The sequence below is a fragment of the Schistocerca piceifrons genome, chromosome 4 (assembly GCF_021461385.2).
Source record: "Schistocerca piceifrons isolate TAMUIC-IGC-003096 chromosome 4, iqSchPice1.1, whole genome shotgun sequence".
NCBI lineage: Eukaryota > Metazoa > Arthropoda > Insecta > Orthoptera > Acrididae > Schistocerca > Schistocerca piceifrons.
The window spans coordinates 319,644,766-319,666,744 of NC_060141.1; the positions used below are offsets into that span (position 1 = coordinate 319,644,766).

Here is a 21,979-nt window from a genome sequence, read left to right on the forward strand (position 1 = left end):
TGCAGCAAGTGGCAACTGACCCTCAACATAAAGAAACATAACGTACTGAGAATACATAGACAGAAAATCATTTATTGTATGAGAACACAACTGCAGAACAATCGCTGGAGGCAGTTACTTCTACAAAATCAAGGAGTCTTCGTACAGAGCGATCTGAATCAAATTAATCGCTAGTAAGGCAGATGGCAGACTGACTTTCATTGGAGGAATTCTCAGGAAATGTAGTCCAATCAGCAAAAAGGAAGGAGCCTACAAAAAACTCGTTCGACCGATACTTGAATATTGCTGATCAGCGTAGCATCGTTACCAGGCAGGACTGACGGAAGGCGCAGAGAAGATCTAAAGAAGAGCAGCAAGTTTCGTTTCAAGTTCACCTAGCAAGTACGAAAGGGTTACAGAAATGAGTAACAAATTGCAGTGGCAGACATTGCAAGGGAGACGTTCTGCATCACGTTGTGGTTTATTCTTAAGGTTTTGAGAGCGTACGTTCCTAGAAAAGTCAACAAATATGCGGCTTCCCCCTACCAAAAATACAATATGGCGTCTTGCTTTCTGCTTGTGGCGGAGGGAGCGTTTTTGCTTCCTATTGGTTCTACTTTATGTGGCACGTTGCCGAAATACCGCAGAACTTCTTATGTGTTTCACGTGACAAAATGGCTCCTCAACGACGTAAAGCAGGAAGTGAAGTCACAAAACTCGTAGAGCGCCAGGTCAAAGTTAACTAACTCGTCCCATGTGCCGACGGCTTTACCGGAAATCGTTCTTCCCGCTCTTACCGGGTCCTTTTCCTGTCGTTATTTCGTTTGTTACTAATGGGTGAAATTTAATCAGATTCACGATATTTCAACATTCGCCGTTACAGCGAGTTTTAGGTTAAATACATTCGTGCAAAACCTAGTAGTACACGAAAGTTTCACGGTAATTCTATTTGTACAGTAATGAATCAGTTCACTTAGCTTGTTTCTGGTCGAATCTTGTAAATCATCTCCATGAAGTATGTTGGCTTCGTTTTGTCTACGAGCATGTTAATTCTTGCTTGGTTGCAAAAACTGATGGGTATTGCGTTCCTGTGTCATGCTAATCACACAAAAAAACGATCGAAGTGGCGCAGTGGTTAGCACGGGAGGACGACGGCTCAAACTCGCGTCCGGCCACCCTGATTTACGTTTTCCGTGATTTTCCTAAATCGCCTCAGGCAAATGCCGGGATGGTTCCTTTGAAAGGGCACGTCCGGTTTCCTTCCCCATTCTTCGATCATCCGATGGGACCGAAGACCTCGCTGTTTGGTCCTCTCCGCCAAATCAACCAACCAATCACACAAAAAATTGTCTCAGATGTAAGTCGCGTTTTTAAATTTCATTTGATTCTTCTGTTACCATCAGCTAGTTGGTATATGCACATTCGTTAATAAAAACACAAATGAACAAGTAACTCGATACACCCACCTTTAATCCCAACAAACAACAGAATGGGCCATGCGTTTCCCCACTCGGATACACAAAAAGCTGCGTTATACGCAAGTTCAAAGATAATAACGCGATACAACGATTTTCGAACTTACATTTACAAAAGTATATGTTACATTTCAATTTTTATGTCACTTCTTCAGATTTAAATGTGAAATAAGTAACTTTATCGATAGTGATTATTGACGTAGTTGACATTTAAAGGTAAGACATAAATGAGCAAATTAATTAAAAGGTGTTTTTTACGTTTTTACGTAGACAAGATAATTTGTTAGGAGAAAAAAACAAAGAATTAGTATATTTCCAGGAAAAATGTCTTCTGTATCGTGAAGTCCTAAACTTCGAATATCGCAAGGTCCAGTACTTCGACTATCGTGTGCTACTAACGTCACCAAACGAGCGGTATTGGCCGGTTCCAATACAGCGCGAAGTATTCGCGTCTGGGACAGGAAAGGGGAGAAGCGACAATGATACACAGTGTACCCTTCGCCACGCCCGCCCGATTGGTCGTGCGGTCTAACACAACGGCTTTCCGGGCGGGAAGGAGCGCCTGGTCCCCGGCACGAATCTGCCCGGCGGATTTGTGTCGAGGTCCAGTGAACCGGCCAGTCTGTGGATGATTTTTAGGCGGTTTTCCATCTGCCTCGGCGAATGCGGGCTGGTTCCCCTCATTCCGCCTCAGTTACACTGTGTCGGCGATTGCTGCCCAAACAAGTTCTCCACGTACGTGTATACCACCATTACTCTACCACGCAAACATAAGGGTTACACTCGTCTGATGTGAGACGTTCCCTGGGGGGTCCACCGGGGGCCGAACCGCACAATAACCCTGGGTTCGGTGTGGGGCAGCGGAGGGTTGAAGTGGACTGCTTTAGTCGTCGTGGGGCTGCGGCGGAGACGGAGCCTCTCCGTCATTTCTACGTCCCGGGTTAACATACAATACAATACAATACCCTTCGCCACACACCGCCAGGTGGCTCGCGGGGTACAGGTGTAGATGCAGATGCAGGAGTTCGCGACCACCCTGTAAGCGGTGCCCCTGCCAACAGGTACGTGATCCCGGCGGGCTTCAGAGGCCGCGTCACTTCGGGCTCCGGCGCGACGTCGCAAGCGGGCGACTCGACGCGCGCCTCCGCCTCCGGGGGCGGTCGGTCGCAGACGCAGACGGTGCGCGTGCTGAGGCCGCGCGTGCGCTCCGGTGACGCCGTGCCGGACAGCTTCGTGACCGTCACCAATAGTGTGGCGGGACAGCTGGCGCCGGCCGGCGGCGGGGGAGGCGGCGCCGCCTCCAGGGGGCGCGCGGGGCAGCCCGCGGCCTCGGGCGGCAAGTACACCCACACCTACTACTCCAAGTCCTCCACGTGCGGCTACTTCACCTTCTCCTGCAACGTCGTCTACGGCTCCAACGGCCGCACCAAGATCTGCAAGCCCAACCCGCCCACCAACCCAGACGGCACGCCGTGCTGCTGCTAGACACCTGCTCCGCCGTCCACTAAACGCAGCTCGAGAGATTCCACTTTTGTACTGTTCCCTGTCTCTTATTTCATACTAGTTCTGGCAATACTCAAACAATGCTTACAAATCTATTACGTAACTGCATTAGCTGAATTGTAGCACCAGTCGGAGAATTATCTGCGTTATCGGAAAAAACATATAAAAATAATGCGGACGCTTTCATCTTAACTGATACTTTGGAAACAAGTATATGATCTCATTTTTGCTATCTGGGACATGTAACAGAATATTCAGTACGAATTCTCCGTTACGTTCAATAGTGTCCACACTAAACAATTCACTAAGCAACTGGTTCGGGAAACGATACCTACCTTTCTCGGTACCGAATACATTTATTTTTTCAGCTGGATTACGTTATCTGACTACCTTTCAACTAGTTTATCAATACTCTGGCATCTCTTAGACATTCAGTTACGAATTAATCGTTATACGACGTTAATTTTGACGCTTGTAATCACCTTTCGTGCTTCTGTTTTTTTTATATTTTTCTTCGTAGACTTAAGATATCACATTTATGACGCAGGCTTCGTCGAACACAGTTGTTATCATTTTCTTATGCACAATAGCTTTCTAGCGTACTCTCTCTACATTTTACCTACATGCATGCACGGTTATCATTGTTTCTCTCTTACATGTCATCTTCATACAATGATCTCAGCAGATCGCATTTTTCGTTGCAGTAGTGCGCTCCATTCATTTACATTCGCTTGTCATCATTTTTATCACGAGCGCATTGAAAAGTGTCGTAGAGATCGATTTTTCTGCGCATAATTCTTACACTTCTTTTTATTTTTGCCTGATTCTCTGAACGTTTCTTAACTAGTGCTACGATCCAGAACGTGTAACACATTCAGATGGACCGTAATCTACTAGTTTCTTCGTTTGTCTGATTGCAGTGTCTCCTTTTTCTGATTCACATCGTTACATGCCAACTGAATCTCATTATTTAGGTGCTCCAATATTCTTTTTATGTTCGTTTTTCATCCTGTACGCATGCGATCGTTGAAAGTTTCTGTAAGAAAGCTTTTTGCACTTGAATATTTAACTGATCTCCATTTTGATTAACTCGTGATATTTGCTTTTCGAAAAAACATTGTATCATCATATTAACGTTACAAGTTCCTGTACGGCATTCTTCTTTAAAAGTGAAAAATCAGTCTCCGGCAAATGCCATCTCCTTCCACGTCTCTTTTGTTTCATCATGCAACAGCGCAGAGCATATCTACAGAAAGTAGCATATGCTTTCTTTCTAATTTTGTATTTAATACTCAGAAATGGGAATACAGAGTGGCACATATCCCTGTCCAATGTCTCGTGCGTGTGCGAGCTCATTACGGAGCAGCACTAAATTTCTGCCACATAATTTTACTCTGATCGTGGAACAGTCATCTGCATAATTTACTAATCCGTTAAAGAGCCAGACGGTAAGCACGCTTATTTGATAGCAATACGCAGCCGACCATCTCATAAAATATGTGCTGTCATCTGTGATTCCGCTTCGAATTGTTGGAAGAAATCATGTTACTAGTTTGTGTTATTATCATACTGACTAGCGTCCTCTGTGTCCATCACACAATAAAAGCTAGAGGAAAATCAACGAACATTTTTATAAAAGTTTAGTTGACATAGAATAGAAATGTAGTTAATGTACATTTTTATATTAAACTACTTTACTGTCTGTTTACTATGAACTCAGTACTGCCACATAATTCAGTGTAGTGAGTTTTGTACCAGTCTCCCACTGACTAACGTACACTTGCGCCACTTTGCGTTATTTATAGTAGAGAATTTTAAGTGTCCTGTGATTTATAATACTGCCAAATGCATATAGCATAAAGCAGTGAAATACACTTGTGACATCGATTAGACGTTAAAATGTCAAACAGTCCACAGTTTTGTAATGAATAAGCAGTATTTTGTCTAATGTTGTGAATTATAACTAAACAAAAACTATATGTTACCAATAAATCTCATGGATTGCTTCAGGATTTGAGGTAAAGAAATAAACTGTGCATTAACATTACCATTGTTCTGTATTTATTTGTCAGCTGTTGGCAGTTTCATTAGTACAGAGAATCAATATAGATCGACTGTCTCTACCTTCTTTTATCTTGTGACTGTAGCTGTACATATTTGTAAAAGCAAGAAAGACATGGAAACAATAGCACTTCTCTGGATTCATTGAAGGTAAGGTTATTGATTGTACCATTTAAGACCTTTGAACACTTACAATAGAATTTTTGCCTGCAAATTTTCAGTAAGTTAGTTACAAGTCGCTATAAAGTTAAGCCTATTGGGAGGGAACATAATTGTTCCTGCGCAGTAATGGACTATTAGATGCACGATGTGGCACGAAAATACTAGGCCATTGTGGTTAATTTCCAGCAACCTCGAATGCCAGCTAGACAAAATACTATTTGTACAACGAATCTTATATGGGATGTATCTACCAAGAGTCGTCAGGGGAAGTTTCTCTGGTCTTTCGAGAGGTATTTGCAATACCATTTTCGCAGTGTGTAGCTAGAGACAGGCCAAACAAACACTGCTCCTCATATCTCTCACGCAAAGCCCAATGTCAGTGACAAGCATCTGTTTGTTAGTCTAGTGCGATATTCGTTTTGTCGGTATGTATTAAGAGGAATATTAAAACGCTAAGAGTAATCAGTACCCCAGCAGCGAATCAGCGAGTCGTGTACCGCTGTGGTTCGCGTTGACTGCTACCGCAATGCAGCTGCACTTCTCAGTAATTACTGGAGTAGTTACTGTTAACCTTCTGGTTTACTGTCCCCGTTAACACATATCGCTAACCCGAATGTTGCACTAGACTAATTTGAGACCGCCGTATCGAATTATCACACAAAATTCCGCTCTAAAAATCATTTCGTTTGTAACGGCAAACAAACCGACACTTTTCTTTGAGAACGGGCGTCGCATGAAACATAACGTGAGCGGTATTTGCTTGGTCCGACTCCATCTCTGCACTGCAAAAACGAACTTGCAAATATCTGCCCATACACCAGGGAAAATGCGTCCGATGACTCTGTGGAGAGACACACTGTGACAAGCAGTCTAAACAGAGCACAATAGCAAAAGTCTCGAGAATCATTTTGTGGTACGAGTGTTTCGTGCTAATAGAAAGGTAATTTTTGTTTATGGGAGAACTAATGCCCGTACGGTAGCCGACAAGTGAAGTGAATGCAAGATGACACTCGGCGTGTTGGCTGATGGCAGCGAACGTGAATGCAATTTCCATTCGGCCATCCCGTTGAGCGTCACAAGTAGTGACTTCACAGGTCGGCTACCACACGTACGTCAATTCTTCAATAAACAAAAAGTACCTTCGTATTAGCACAAAACACTCGTATTATAAAATGGTCCTGGAAGCTTTTGCTATTGAGCTCTGTTTCAAGTTCGTCGGGTTGTTTCTAGATAACGTTACTCTGATTCTGTAGGCCAATAAGTTGTTCCCAAAAGGACAGATGTCGACAGCATGTGATACCCAAAGGTGAAAAGAAAAAAAATGAAAGGAAGGAAAATTACGTTCGAACTCTTTTTAAAGGAACCATCCCAGCATATAATCATATAATGCAGGCTGTCAAGATCGGCATTTGTGTTTTTGGTGATTTTTGTTTCACGGGCGTTAGGCCATGGTCCAAGGCATATTTATCTGCCTAATGTTTCGTCTTCCAATGCCTCTGATAGCGTCTCTAGGACTGGAAGACGCAACGTTGGGCAGATAAATATGCATTGGACCTTGGCCTAATGCCCTTAAAACAAAAATTATCAGCAACGTCCTAGCATTTGCCTTAAGCGATTAAGGAGATCAGGGAACACCGAAATCTGGATGACCAAACCAGGTATTGAAACACTGTCCTCCCAGATACGAGTCCGGTACTAATCTACTCTACTGATTATTATGGGAATTACTTGTACACTCCCGGAAAAATGCTACGGCCTCGAGGACAAGGTGATTTTATTGGTAAGTGAGGTGAGAGGTAGTTAATCATTGTAGAAGTATATGGTAACAAATTCAGACCAAGCGAAACACACGTCACAATAAAGGGTGCCCAAACAGTCGCATCAGTACACTGTGTACTCCCCTCTCGTTGCAAGACAGGTGCATATTCTCGCATGCAAACGATCATAAAGAGCCGAATGGCATCTTGCCATAGACTGCCCCAAGCAAGCATCTTGCGCCTTTTGTTGCATTTCAGCAATGGTTCTTGCTTGCCCCGGAGAATGAGTAAGTTCCCGCATCATCGTGCCCCATTCGTGTCTAATTGGCGAGAGATCTGGTGATCTTGTTGGCCAGGGCAGTTGTTGTACACCACGAAGAGCACGTTGCGTCGCAGCAGTTGTATGTGCACATGCATTATCCTGCTGAAAATGCACATCATCTTCATGTCGAAGAAATAATTGCAGCACCAGGATAACAGCTTATGTAGTGTGGCGGCCACTGACTACTTTACCCAGCAGTAACACCAAATGTGAGCGCGAGTTGTAACTGACGGCTCCCCACAACATGAAGCATGTGATGGGACATACGTGTCAAGGGCGAATGCAATCCGGAATAGGCTTTTCACCCGGTCTACACCATACTCGTGTATGTCCATCATCCGTATCAGACAGAATCTACTCTCATCACTGAAGACAACAGACCACTAGTCCACTTTCCGGTCAATTCTTTCGACACCAGAATAACAATGCTTGGAGGTGTCATGGTGACATTAGCAGCCTGGCCAGAGGCATACACGACCTTAATCCTGCTGCAAGCAGGCTCTTGCCAATGGTCCCTGATTATACAGCACTCACAACACGTGCCCGGATTTCGTCCCTGGATGATGTTCGGTAGGTGACCGCTGCTCGCACACAGCATCGATCATGACGCCCAGAACGTGGTCTACAGGTGCAGTGGAAGTTCCACAGACCTTTGTTGAAAGCAGCGACACACCATCGATACATCGTGTCCAACACGTGCATCAGTCTGTCGATACGTCCATCCAGCTTCCCGCAGCCACGCAACGTGACACCCTTTAGATGACTGAAGATGGTCAACAGGAGTATGTACTCATCGGTGGGGCATGATTGTATCATAGAATCAGTGTTGCAAACACTGTTCGCCTCTAAACTCAGAACAGTTACTGCCTTTAGAGTCAAAACGCACAGTGTACAGATAGACCTCCTGAGTGTCATATGATCGCTAATGACCGTGTCAAATGAACCACTAACACTACAATCCCTCAGAATGCATATTTATACCCTGGTGCCACTGAACGCAGTCCCTGAGTATTGCATTTTTTCCAGCAGTATGTATTAATCAGTTTGTGCTGATTTACACACACCAAACAAAGTTCTGCATCACCTCGGTTCCGAGAGTTACGGAACCTGTACAGAAAATTAGAATAGAAATAAACATAAACATAATTTCCGCCCTTTTTATTGCTCATGAAAACCACGCATAGCCTGTTGCACCACTATACAGTGAGACCTTCAGGGGTGGTGGCTCAGATTGCTGTACACACTGGTACCTCTAATACCCAGTAGCACGTCCTCTTGCATTGATGCATGCCTGTATTCGTCGTGGCATACTATCCACAAGTTCATCAAGGCACTGTTGGTCCAGATTGTCCCACTCCTCAACGGCGATTCGGCGTAGATCCCTCAAAGTGGTTGTTGGTCACGACGTCCATAAACAGCCCTTTTCGATATATCCCAGGCGTGTTCGATAGGGATTATGCCGCTCTAGGCGGCGATGTCGTTACCCTGAAGGATGTCATTCGCAAGATGTGCACGATAGGGGCGCGAATTGTCGTCCATGAAGACGAGTGTCTCGCCCATATGCTGCCGTTATGGTTGCACTATCGGTCAGAGGATGGCATTCACGTATCGTACAGCCGTTACGGCGCCTTCCATGATCACCAGCGGCGTACGTCGGCCCCACATAATGCCACACCAAAACAGCAGGCATATGCGACATTCATCGGTGAAGAGAACGTGATGCTAATCCTGAGCGGTCCATTCGGCATGTTGTTGGGCCCATCTGTACCGCGCTGCATGGTGTCGTGGTTGCAAAGATGTACCTCGCCATGGACGCTGCGCATCATGCAGCCTATTGCGACCAGTTTGAGTCGTAACGCGACGTCCTGTGGCTGCACGAAAGGCATTATTCAATATGGTGGCGTTGCTGTCAGTGTTCCTCCGAGCCACAATCCGTAGGCAGCGGTCATTCACTGCAGTAGTAACCCTTGGGCGACCTGAGCGAGGCATGTCATTGACAGTTCCTGTCTCTCTGTATCTCTTCCATCTCCGAACAGCATCGCTTTGGTTCACTCCGAGACGCTTGGACATTTCCCTTATTGAGAGCCCTTCCTGGCACAAAGTAACAATGCGTACGCGATAGAACCGCGGTACTGACCGTCTCGGCATGGTAGAACTACAGACAACACGAGCCGTGTACCTCCTTCCCGGTGAAATGACTGGAACTGATCAGCTGTCGGACACCCTCCGTCTAAAAGGCGCTGCTCATGCATGGTTGTTTACATCTGTGGCCGGGTTTAGTGACATCTCTGAACAAAGGAACTGTGTCTGTGATACAATATCCACAGTCAACGTCTATCTTCAGGAGTTCTGGGAACTGGGGTGATGCAAAGCTTTTTTTGATGTGTGTATTAGAGAAAACAAAAACTGTCACCCTGTGAATGTGCGTCTTTTCCTGGATGGAATGTTCTCTGCAGGAGGCCGAGTAGCAATCGCATTAAAAGTGTAGGACCTCAACAAGTAACTTAAAGGTATCCAATGTTAAACATAACGGTAGGTTATAACTCCTAGAATTCTTTGCCATTTTCGATACTCGATGTTTTCAGACTACTCTGTTCTCCGAAAGAAATTTGGAAACTTATGCAGATAAAAATATAAATACATTTATTAAAAGGTTTCTTTTTTTGTGGCGGTGGTGATGGTGGCAGCGGCGAGATTCATGACCAACCCCCTCCCACTCTCCCCTTAGACCCACAGCTGCCACTAGATCGTGCTTACTCAGCCTTAGTATCGCCCTGATTGATTTGTTTCACTGGGTGTAGCATGTTGTTAACAGCATATGTTACCCTTCAGCTGGTGCACAACAGGTAACGGTTGTCTCAATAATTATCTTCTTTTCTCCTTTCCTCTGCAGCTGGATGCGTAAATTAACAATCGTCTCAAGAATAGCAGTTTGTTGTGCAGCCAGCCTTATTATTTGATCAAATTATAAATCTGGTAAGCATTTTCGTGAATTTAAATGTAGTGTTTTATTGTTAAAGTCAACTTAATACAACACTCCAGAATTACAAGAGAGCACTTTTCGTAGCCTATGCTACGATTCACGTGGCCACTAGACCAAGTTGAACAGAACCTGTTTGACGTGTAGCATTAAGGTATGATCTAAGTACCACTTGACTGAAAATCACCCAGGCGCCGACTCGTCTACAAGTGAACCATAGAGAGACGCAGCAAGGTAAGCAACTCCGGAAAACAATTTGAATATCAGTCGTTTCATAAGCTAGCAATTTTACTGTGTCTTTAATACGCTGCAACAGTAACATTCTAGGCTTACAGGGGGAGGCCACGAGATTCGGATCAAGGATTTGCTTCAAACCTTGTCCACTATTAGAAGTCTATTGGGACAACACAGTTTGAAGCAGGTAATAAGGCACATTACTTAGGCGAGTTCGAAAAAATCACAAGATTTTCACGTCCATGATGCAGTGATGCGTTACGACCTTGAGCACGAGCTGCTGGCGGTCATGTGGTTAGCTTCCAACTCTTAATCGGTGCATCGCAGGATCGAGTCCCACTCATCTTTTTCTTAGTTTACATTTTTTTCAGCACCAATCATATTATGTCATACGTATTACATTTGGAAGGTAATATGGAAAAAAGACACGCGTATTTGCATGAACTTTTGTTTTCAATGCTATTTGCTAGTTGCTAATCTTCATTATTACAACAAATATTATAACTATCGACAAGTAAACGAACAAACACATAAAGATTTTCTGAAAATGTATGTCTGTTGTGATTTCCAAAATCTCTTCTGTTGTGTACTACTTTGCGCACAACAGTATGGAGAGGTCGGCCACAGAATGATGCAACAACTGTCTTCGTTAGGAAGCTGGACAGAAGCAGAAATGATGAGCGAAACGTAAATACAGTAATCAGAGGATTTACTTAACTTGTAGCGTTCTCCAAGCGTTGTGAAGAAACTTCTCAAAAGAACAAACAGCAGCAGAGTCCAGCTATTACAAGAAACAAACTAATACGCATCGCGCAGTGTGAGGTTAGTGCTACTAACACAGGAGCGAACTGTCGAAGGCTGACTAAGACTGAAGACTATCGAATACTGCGACTGAGACTGGCCGTGCAGCCTAAACGCAGTGACAGAGGGCACTCGTAGTCAAGCCACTGAAGGTGTGGCTCAGTGGGCGCTCATCACTGGATCCGCCAGGTCCCTGCACGACCGCTATCGCTGTCTGTTGGAAACGTGCGTTTCTGTTGCCTGCTGTGAGATGCTGGTGCTATCGATCTATGATACCTCACCTTATCCTGCAATAGGATAAGGACCGAGTACTACTTTCCACTTGGTTGCTTGGTTCTACAGACACACATTTCAAGGTCGGGGACAGGCTTGGATAAGCCCAAGTCAAACATCGATAAATAAAGGTATAAATAACTTTATTCAATAATACAATGAGTTACAGTATGTCAGAATATGAGGGTAATGTACGACCAGCCGTCAGAAGTGCTTTCGCCAGTAAAAACTGCAGGATGAAATTTTTCTTACAGACATAGGAAAGATAAATTAATATGTGATGTACTACATCAAATAAACGCAAGTTTCCCGCATGCACAAGGAATCTGCAGAGTTTCCAAGAAAAAACAAATTTCCTTGACATTTTGGAACGCGGGATTAGCCGAGCGGACCAAGGCGCTGCAGTCATGGACTGTGCGGTTAGTCCCGGCGGAGGTTCGAGTCCTCCCTCGGGCATGGGTGTGTGTGTGTGTGTGTTTGTCCTTAGGATAATTTAGGTTAAGTAGTGTGTAAGCTTAGGGACTGATGACCTTAGCATTTAAGTCCCATTAGATTTCACACACACACATATTTTTGACATTTTGGAAAAACAGTCTTTCTTCCGACAGTCTGAATGTGAACTATGTTTAACGCAACATTTTCGTAAATATCGGTGCCGAAAATTGGCGATGAACGATTAAATGTATTTTATAATATATTCACGAGAAGCAGTTTCTCCGTTCATTGTTAATCATGTACAAACAAGTCTGAAGGCACCTGATGAAGTTTTTAACTTGCCCCTAGAAATAAATATTTGTTGTAATAATAAAAATTAGTAGATACCCATATAACATTTGAAATCCAATAAAAGTTCGTGCAAATACATTTGTCTTTCCATCATAATACCTTTCAAACGTAATAAGTACGAAATAATATGAGTAGTGTTGTAAAACGTATAAAATAGAAAGAGACGAGCGAGATTCGATTCTGCGATGAACCGATTACGGAGTTTGAACGCTAACCACACTACCGCCGCCAACTCGTGCTCAGGGTCGCTACGCACCGGTGCATCACTGACGATTTTCTCGAAACCGCCTAAGTAGTACGCCTTACTATTTGCACATTATATTACCCTAATGAACTACTACAAGAGAACAAAGTTTGAAATAAATCCGCGATCTGAACGTCGTGGCCTCTCCTTGTTAGATCTCCCCCTCACTCCTCGGAATTTGTCATTGAAAGCTAGGTACTTGCTCTCGCACCTGAGTCATCCGCAAGGCTTCAGAATGAGTTTTTCACTCTGCAGCGGAGTGTGCGCTGATATGAAACTTCCTGGCAGATTAAAACTGTGTACCAGACCGAGACTCGAACTCGGGACCTTTGCCTTTCGCGGGCAAGTGTTCTACCATCTGAGGTACCCAACCACGACTCACGCCCCGACCTCACAGCTTTACTTCTGCCTGTATCTCGTCTCCTACCTTCCAAACTTCACACAAGCTCTCCTGCGAACCTAGCAGAACTAGCACTCCTGGTAGTAAGGATATTGCGAAGACATGGCTTAGCCACAGCCTGGGGGATGCTTCCAGAATGAAATTTTCACTTTGCAGCGGAGTGTGCGTTGGTATGAAACTTCCTGGCAGATTTAAACTGTGTGCGGGACCGAGACTCGAACGGACGGGGCGTGAGTCGTGCTTGGGCAGCTCAGAAGGTAGAGCACTTGCCCGCGAAAGGCAAAGGTCCCGAGTTCGAGTCTCGGTCCGGCACACAGTTTTAACCTGCCAGGAAGTTTCATCCGCATGGCTTAATGTACAAACGTCAAAATACCTGTTCCGGTGGGGTTGCCTGCCACATGGAAAAATCTGAATTCAGCTGTGGTATCTCGTCTCTACCTTCTAGCACGTAATAAAGTATGCTCCCAGTTTAATGTATTCGTTATGTGACTGAACAACTGCAGTTTTGCCAGAAACGTTCCACATTCAGTGTCTAACAGCTTTTTTTCTGGTTATTCATTTATCCACCTTCTAGTATTGTTCACGCTATTGATGTCATAGTAGTTTGTAAGAAGTAAGAGTTACTACGATGATGTCTAAACATATGCATAGTGCATATCTGCCTGAGAAGGCTGATCAGCTGTACGAAATGAGCAGGGAGCGTGGGAAAGGAGATAGAGATCTGCGTGTTTGCGACTGAGACTGTTCAGAGCTGAAACAAACTTTTACCTTAATGTTTTTTCCTTTTCTCTTTTACGATAGTGCATCAGCAGTTTGCTGGATGTGGCGCCTATTTCAACACCCGATGTCCCTTCAGTGATCCGGGTGCCTGAAGCAAGGACTCGTACCGACAGTTCCGGCGCGCATGAGCAAGACGCAGGGAATGCGGGACAATCTTGCTTTGTAATAGAGACTGAATAAGTAACTATGTCACATTGCACGGCACAACACCACTGTCCGACGACATTTTTTTAAAAAGCGAAAGAGCGAAACATTACTTGAAGCATTACCACACAATTTAGTCGGAAAACTTCAACAAATTCTGACCTCATATTTAGTATTGAGCAAACCGTCAAGCATTTTCATAGAAGTAAACAGGAAATGCATTAATAAAAATCTGGTCACAGCAAATTTTTAACATTAAAAATAACACACACACACACACACAGAGAGAGAGAGAGAGAGAGAGAGAGAGAGAGAGAGAGAGAGAGAGAGAGAGGGGGGGGGGGGGGGAGAATGGACACAAACGAGCGTTCACCATCAAACAGCTATAGAGCTAAAGTTTCTCTGTGTGCCCTGTTGGTAATCGAAATTAGTACACATAACAAGCAAACAGCAGCAGTTTTAAGCCAAGCCAAGGTTGGCTCTAAGCCAATATTACTCAAACTGGTGAACTCACAATTAGTACCTTAATTAGCTCGGCACCACTTAGAACTAAGTCAATAGGCCCTTACAGCGAACTATATAAGGCGGGGACCTAAATCCCTTAAAAGTAAACAGGAACTAGTCATGACTGAAAAGCAAACACGCTACACTAGTAAGATGAACCTTAGGTTACTCAGTCACCACCAAGTGAGAATCATTCTTGGTGTAAGACTTTGGGAAAGAGACGTAAGGTCGCCACTGAAAGAAGCGGATTACGGCAACAACAGACACACATCCGTTGTTCATTTTGCACTACATGAGGTCACATACTTAACTGTGGAGACAGCCACCACATAAACAGCATGGACAAGCATAAAATGTTCATACAACAAGCCATAAGGCCCTTGTATTTAAAAAAAAAGAAACTCAAAATGCACGACAGCAACTCTGAGACCACATGTCATAGACAAGTCATCCCAAAATTACAGCGGGAACAATCGAAACCAGTACAAGGAAACTCGAGAGCGACGCTATTAAACACGCCGACGTAAGTACAGTCAGGAACAACAAGATCACAGCAAACTAAATACAACCAAGTAAAATGTTGTGTCAACATAGCTGTCACAAACAACATGTCCTCAGATCATGCAACTAACGGACCCTCCTGTCTTTCTTTAGTGACTGGTATTGCGCACAGGACACGGACGTCATACTTTCCGTACATCCTCTCCGAAACGTGCTATTACCTCTACAGTAAAAACTGCTCGTGCCATATGACTAAGACACCGAGTCAGCTAGATTTCAGACAGAAGCTACACGGTCTTCGCACAAGCTAATAGAACACAACAGACAGGCAAATTATACGCCACCACTTTTCACGTGGTTGAACTAGGAAACATACTGGGTGGCAGTTATTGAACTACATGAAATAAAATCGTCATAACTTCTGAACGGTTTGCGTTAGGACGTTCAAACTGCAAGGTTGGCCGCGAGGCATGATGGCAATTAGTATGCGCTGTATGGTTTGATTTAGCGACGAAGGCCACTTTTATTTAGATGGGTTCGTCAATAAGCAGAACTGGCACATTTGGGGGACTGAGAAGCCGCATTTCGCAATTGAGAAGTCTCTTCACGCTCAACGGTGACTGCATAGTGTACAGTGTCCACTCACTGAGTAATCGGTGTGATATTCCCCGATGGCACGGTGACTTCCGAACGCTACGTGAAGGTTTTGGAAGATGATTTCATCCCCATTATCGAAAGTAACTCTGATTTCGACAAGATATGGTTCATGCAAGACGGAGCTCGACCCCATCGAGGTAGGTGATTGCTTGATGTCCTGGACGAGCACTTTGGTGACGGCATTCTGGCTCTGGGGTGCCTAGAGGTCACTGGCATGGGCCTCATTTGGCCACCATATTCGCCGGATCTGAACATATGCGACTCCTTTTTATGGGGCTATATTAAAGACGAAGTATACAACAGTAACCCCAAAACCATTGCTGAGCTGGAAACAATCATTCAGGAGGTCATCGAAAGCATCGATGTTCCGACACCTCAGCAGGTCATGCAGAATTTCGCTATTCTTCTGCACTACATCATCGCCAATGATGACAGGCATGTTTAACATGTCATAACCTAAATCTGAATATCTACAGTGACGTTTACATGTTGAATAAAGTGTGTGCACGCCGTAGTTTGTAACTGATTTACATTTTTTTTCATATAGTTCAATAATTGTCACCCTGTACAAGACACATGTGTGCCTCATTGCTGATTACACGCCACAGTGGAACCACTCGTCCTGGAGCTATAATCGATTCATGATGCGCTACCCCAACAAACGAGGAACACATACGCTATCGATACTTGCTGCAAACCGGTTCCAACGACAGCTTGTGGGTGCCGACCGCAGGAAAGATTCTAACCATTAGACTACCAACGTACACCCGATACCTGTGTACCCAATCCCTGCTTGTACATCACAGCGAAACACTCCCCATGGAGCTATACCCGATTCCCGAACACGCAAGTCTTTTACTCTCCCTACAAAAGCACACCGACAGTTGCTAGTGAGCTGCCAATCAAAGGCAACAGCTCTAATCTGTTGCTGGTAGACCTAACCGAGGCTAAACAGCATTTCCACATTTCAAAAAAAGTTAACAAATAATGTGAACCAAGTAGAACAAACCAACATCGCTCCCACTTTCAGCCGCGATCTGTACCGCCAACGCTTAATTTTCTCACCAAATAAACTTTTAGGACTGCGTGCATAAAAGTCCGACCGAACACTTGCATCGAAAGGTGCGAAAGACGACTGGGGAACTGAACAAACAGTTGACCGTAGGTAGTAGGACGAATACTAAACGGTACACAGCACACCTAGCTGCCGCGCGGTCTAATGCGCTGCTTCCCCAGCGGCCCGATACGAATCTGCCTGGCGGATTAGTGTCGAGGTCCGGTGTGCCGGCCAGCCAGTGGATGGTTTTTAAGACGGTTTTTCATCTACTTCGGCGAATGTGGGCTGGTTCCCCTTAGTCCGCCTCAGTTACACTGTTACACTGTTGCTGCCCAAACACTGTTTCCACGTACGCGTATACAATAATTATTCTACTATGCAAACATTTGGGGTTACACTCGTCTGGTATGAGACGTCCCCTGGAAGTGGAAGGGAGGGAGGGGGGGTGGGGGGTCCACTGGGGGCCGAACCACACAATAAACAATAACCTTGGGTTCGGTGTGGGGCGGCGGTGGGTTGGGTGAACTGCTGTGGCCTGTTGTGGGGTTGTGAACCACTGAGGGCTATGACGGACGAAGCCTCTCCGTCGTTTCTAGATCCCCGGTTTCGTACATACATACATACAAACGGTACACAAGTCCACTAAACTGTCCATGCCTGTTGCATGAGCACCTAAATACATTACTTCTGCTTCGGTGACAGATCGGGGAAAACTTGATCGTGATAGCATGAAGCTGCCAGGACTATCAGCTAGATCCGCACTGAAGCACGGTTCAGTCCCGTACTAGACAGTATGTACATTAAGAATCAAATTGTACAGTAAAGTATTAAAATGTCAAAACAAAAAAAAGTATCAGTAATACTAACAACTAGAGTTACAGACGCAGATGCAGAGGATCACTTTTACCACATGTTTAAATTCTGATGTTGTGTAAAATTCTTTCTTCTTAAGTAATCATTGTGTAGTGGTTCTAAGGCATTCAGTGAAACTCCTTGCGCTCGTGTCCGTAATACGTTAAATAATTGTATCAGCTTGCGATGTGTGTTACAGTTGTGTATACACTGTCGCTGTTTGTGGTTCTATTAGTTTCCCTTGGTCAGCATCTAACGATTAAGTGTATGTAGAAATACAAAAATCAGTATTTCCTTTTTTTTAAATTTGGTCTGCAGTGTTCCTGATATCTCATTTGACAGATGTACCTGTCTCTTTTCTTACAAAATAAAAATACTGTTCTTACGAGAAATTGCGCCATAGTAATAACCCAAAGGTTATGTGCCTGCGAAAAAGGTATAATATTTAAACACTCGCATTTAAATAAGTCCTAAGTATGGTTAGCGTATAGGCGACTCGAGCTACTTTAGCAGATATGCAGTATGTGTGATTTTCTCAAGTTAGTTTTGGGCCAAGGTGAAGAGTTATCATCATTGCCATTACTATACGCACTAAGAAGAGTGTTTATAACTTCCGAATAGTTAAACTGAAATTAATTGACTCCAAAGAATACACTAGGTATCTCTCCCAAGGGTCATCAGGCTCGTTTTCTCTAGTGTTTCGGCAGATATTTGTAATTTCGTTTTTACACTGTGCAGATCGAGTCAGCCCAAACAATTACTGCTCATCATCTATTTTATGCGACACCCAGTGTCAGCAGAGTGTTGGCTTGCTTCCCATTACAAACGAAATGATTTTTAAAGCGGAATTTCACGTTCCCATTCGATAGAGCAGTCCCAGACCTGCCCAGCGAGATATTTGTTTTATCGATATGTGTTAACAGGGGCAGTAAAACTCGAAGAGTAACGAGTACTCCAGCGGCGCCCTGGCCCGCGCTGATTACTGCCGCTGAACAGGCAGCGCTACCCAGTCGCTGCTGGACTACTGTTTTTTCCTCGTGTCTTACTTTCCCTTTTCATACATGTCGACAAAATAAATATCGCACCAGACTATTGCCATATCGAATGGGCACAAAAAATTCCGCTCTAAAAAGAATTTTGTTTGTAATGGGAAACAAGCCGACACTTTATGCCGATACTGGGCGTGATGAGTGGTAACAGTTTGGGCTGAATTCAGCTACACAGTGCGAAAGCGAAATTGCAGGTATCTGCCAAAACACTAGAGAAAATGCGCCTGACGACTCTTAGGAGACACATCCCGTATATTAGAGATTCAAAGGAGTTCTTCGCTTTCTTGCGTCGGTGCTTCTAAGTCTCCTCCAGCTGTATCAAAAACAGTCATCTGCATAAAGCATGGACTTATCATCATAGTATTGCGCAAGTCAGTTATTTAAATCATAAACAGCAAAGGCCCAAACCTAAAACCCTGAGGAAATCCACGTGTGGCTCTCAGGACGTTTGAGCTGCAATATTAATGTGTGCTATTAGCTTTCTGTCGTTTGGATTAGATTTAATCAGGGACATTTGTGTGTTTAATGCATTGACGCCGTTGAGGTCCAATATTAAAATGTGCTATTAGCTTTCTGTCGTTGGATCAGATTTAATCAGGAACAGTTCTGTGTTTAACTCATCGGTGCCGTTAACTCCCGATCTAATGAGGAAGTACATGTGCTGGGATGGCAGATTAAAAATTCTCAAGCTTATGGATAGTGACCTACACGACTTGGTAAAACGAGATCTCAACTCGTCCTGCTTATTCTTTTATTGTTTTTTGTAGCATTTTTTATTTGTAAATGTAAATAGTTACCGCTGAGTCGCTTGGGTCTACTGACTCGTGCCAGTGCTTCATAATGGTTCGTCGTTATCCACTTGTTGACACTAAGGGTGGTAAAACGATATTCTCGGTTCGAACGGGCCCAAGGTTTCCCGACACGCCACAAGCTCAATATGAAATCAATGAAAGTCTCGGATGACCGAGTAAGCGAACACAAAATGCGGGACGAGACGGGCGCGGCCTAACTGGATAGGTTGCCCGCACCAGTCATGGTGGCCGTGCATAGAAGCCGTGACCGAAGCCTACGTAATGTTTGGCTCCAAAGACGTTAAACGTGTCTTTATCGGTGGGCAACTACTACCAGCACAGGCTTCTCATTCGTGATCTGTCTGTAATCAAGCAGTGTGACGGACCAAAGTTCTGCTCTAACCTTTGTAATATGCACATTGTTTGAAGAGTGTTACAGGCAGCGATAATTCGTGCCAGGAGATCCCCTTCAGTGTCGACAGGTGTCTCGTACGCAAGACTTTTCACAGGGCCCCACAAGAAGAAATCATGTGGGATGAGACCAGGTGAACACGCTGGCCACAAAACACGACCTTCCTACCCCCTTTTCAGCGAAAGTCTGATCCTCCAGGTGTTCACGGAGAAGGTCCAAAGTGAGGTGGGGCTCCATCATGTTGGAACCACATCTGCTGTCAAGTAACAAGTAAGATGTTTTACAGGGACATGGGTAGTAAGTCTCTGACAAACACTGTGTTCACTGGTGGAGGGAGAAGAAACGGGCATAGTACGTAATCATTGACAATGCCTGCCCATACACTGACTCATAATCTGTGTTGGTGGCTCTTCATAATTGTAGCGTGGGGATTTTTATCGGCCCAAACATCACTATTGTAACTATTTAGCATTCTGTCTCTGGCGAAGTAAGCTTTATCCGTGAGAACTACTTGTGCAGGAAAGTTGGCTGAACACGACAAGAGAACCAAAGTCAGCACAAGGCAAAGCATGCACTTTCTGTGGATAGTACTGGTATAGCTGCATTTCCCGTAATACTCGCCACACAATACTCTCCAAAGCATTCATTTCACGTGCAACTGATCGAGTGCTGATTGCAGGCGCCTCACGCACTCGAGCACGCACTGCATCTTGTAAGTCGGGAGTTCGTGTGATTCATCGTCTTCCTTGTTCATTGTACTGTAATACCAAGTGCCCCGTTTCAATTAATCGTTGCAAGTCTTGGAAACATGGTGTGAGCCGGATGTCTTCTATGAGAATATTTGGTCCTGTACAACCTTTCCGCATGTTTCCTGCTTCCATATGCTTGCCCATACATGAAAATCATTTCTGCAAGTTCCGCCACTGGGTACAATTCCGTTTAGTTAGGGCTTATCGACTTTAGTACTTCAACTTGTAAACGCAGACTGCGGTCTACTGCAGTACCGACATTGTATACTATGATTGCTCATGTCAGTACAAAGTACGCCATCTGCATTGGAATAGTTGAGTTTTGCCCCAACCTGCACTTAAGTGCTCGTCGGGACTGCCTGTTCTAAAATCTTAGAATTAACACACATTAACCATTCTCCATCATCTCTGAAAGTTTGTAACACATCACGGATTCATCCTAGATATTTTACAGCAGATAGTCTCAGACTCGATCGTATTTCAGGGCATACAACAAGTAAGGTTTCCTCCTCCCTGTCCTCCTCTCCTCAAGAACAGGCCATGAAGACCCAACGGTACCGATCGGCCGCCGTGTCATCCTCAGCTCATGTGTGTCACTGGATGCAGATATGGAGGGGCATGTGGTCAGCACACCGCTCTCCCGGCCATATGTCAGTTTTCGAGACCGGAGCCGTTACTTCTCAATCACGTAGCTCCTCAGTTTGCCTCACACGGGCTGAGTGCACCTCGCTGGCCAACAGCGCTCGGCAGACCAGATGGTCACCCGTCCAAGTGCTAGTCCAGCCCGACAGCGCTTAACTTCGGTGATCCGACGGGAACCGGTGTTACCACTGCGGCAAGGCCATTGGCAAGTAAGGTTTAGTGTTCAATAATAAAATATTGGAATGAAATTAAATGATTTAATATCGGTTATGTCATGAGAATCTCCGAAAACTTTGATTAATATCAGACTGGTGCTTCATGGTGTAACACTTTCTATTTCTATAAAAATACGTTTTACAGACTTCCGCCTACTGTTACAGCCCGTACAGCGCTGGGTAGCTGCATAAAAATATGCTACCGGTATCGTCCAAGATACCGCAATATTCTCGGAACTTCGTTGCAATCCTTCATACAGGAAGCGGCACAACGACTGGGTGAGTGGAGCGCGACCTGCGGGTCAGGAGTTATCGCTCCCAGTGCGTCGCCCCAGGCCTTCAGTGACTCTGCCAAATTCGGCTCAAAGACCTTGTACTAATCTTGAATAGACATCGGCCTTGACGCAACAGCAGCAGAAAACTGCAAAACATTTCCCAATCAAAGACCCCCTTCCTTCCAAGCAGTGACACCAAACACCGTCCGGAATTTTTCGGTAGTCGATCTCGTGCTGCGTTGTGCAGAAGATTACGAGAGGAATAGTTATTTTTGTTTTTCGTGCTACATGCTCTAACAGAGTAGTTATGAAATGTGGAAAATAACTTCCTTCAATGTGGCCCTATTGTATGGGTGTACGGAAGAGGAAGTTTT

General features: G+C 44.6%; 1 protein-coding gene and 1 pseudogene across 1 annotated transcript in view; one reads left to right on the forward strand and one right to left on the reverse strand.

Annotated features, from left to right (window-relative positions):
- Positions 1–5,004, forward strand: part of LOC124796399 (collagen alpha-1(III) chain-like) — a 203,182-nt gene extending 198,178 nt beyond the window's left edge. Inside the window, exon 8 of the mRNA XM_047260576.1 lies at positions 2,516–5,004. Coding sequence (XP_047116532.1) covers positions 2,516–2,939 — 424 coding nt within the window. The 3' untranslated portion in view covers positions 2,940–5,004. The remainder of the gene's footprint in view (positions 1–2,515) is intronic.
- Positions 5,005–21,204: 16,200 nt separating this feature from the next.
- Positions 21,205–21,322, reverse strand: LOC124796681 (annotated as a pseudogene).
- Between the last annotated feature and the right edge of the window lie 657 nt (positions 21,323–21,979).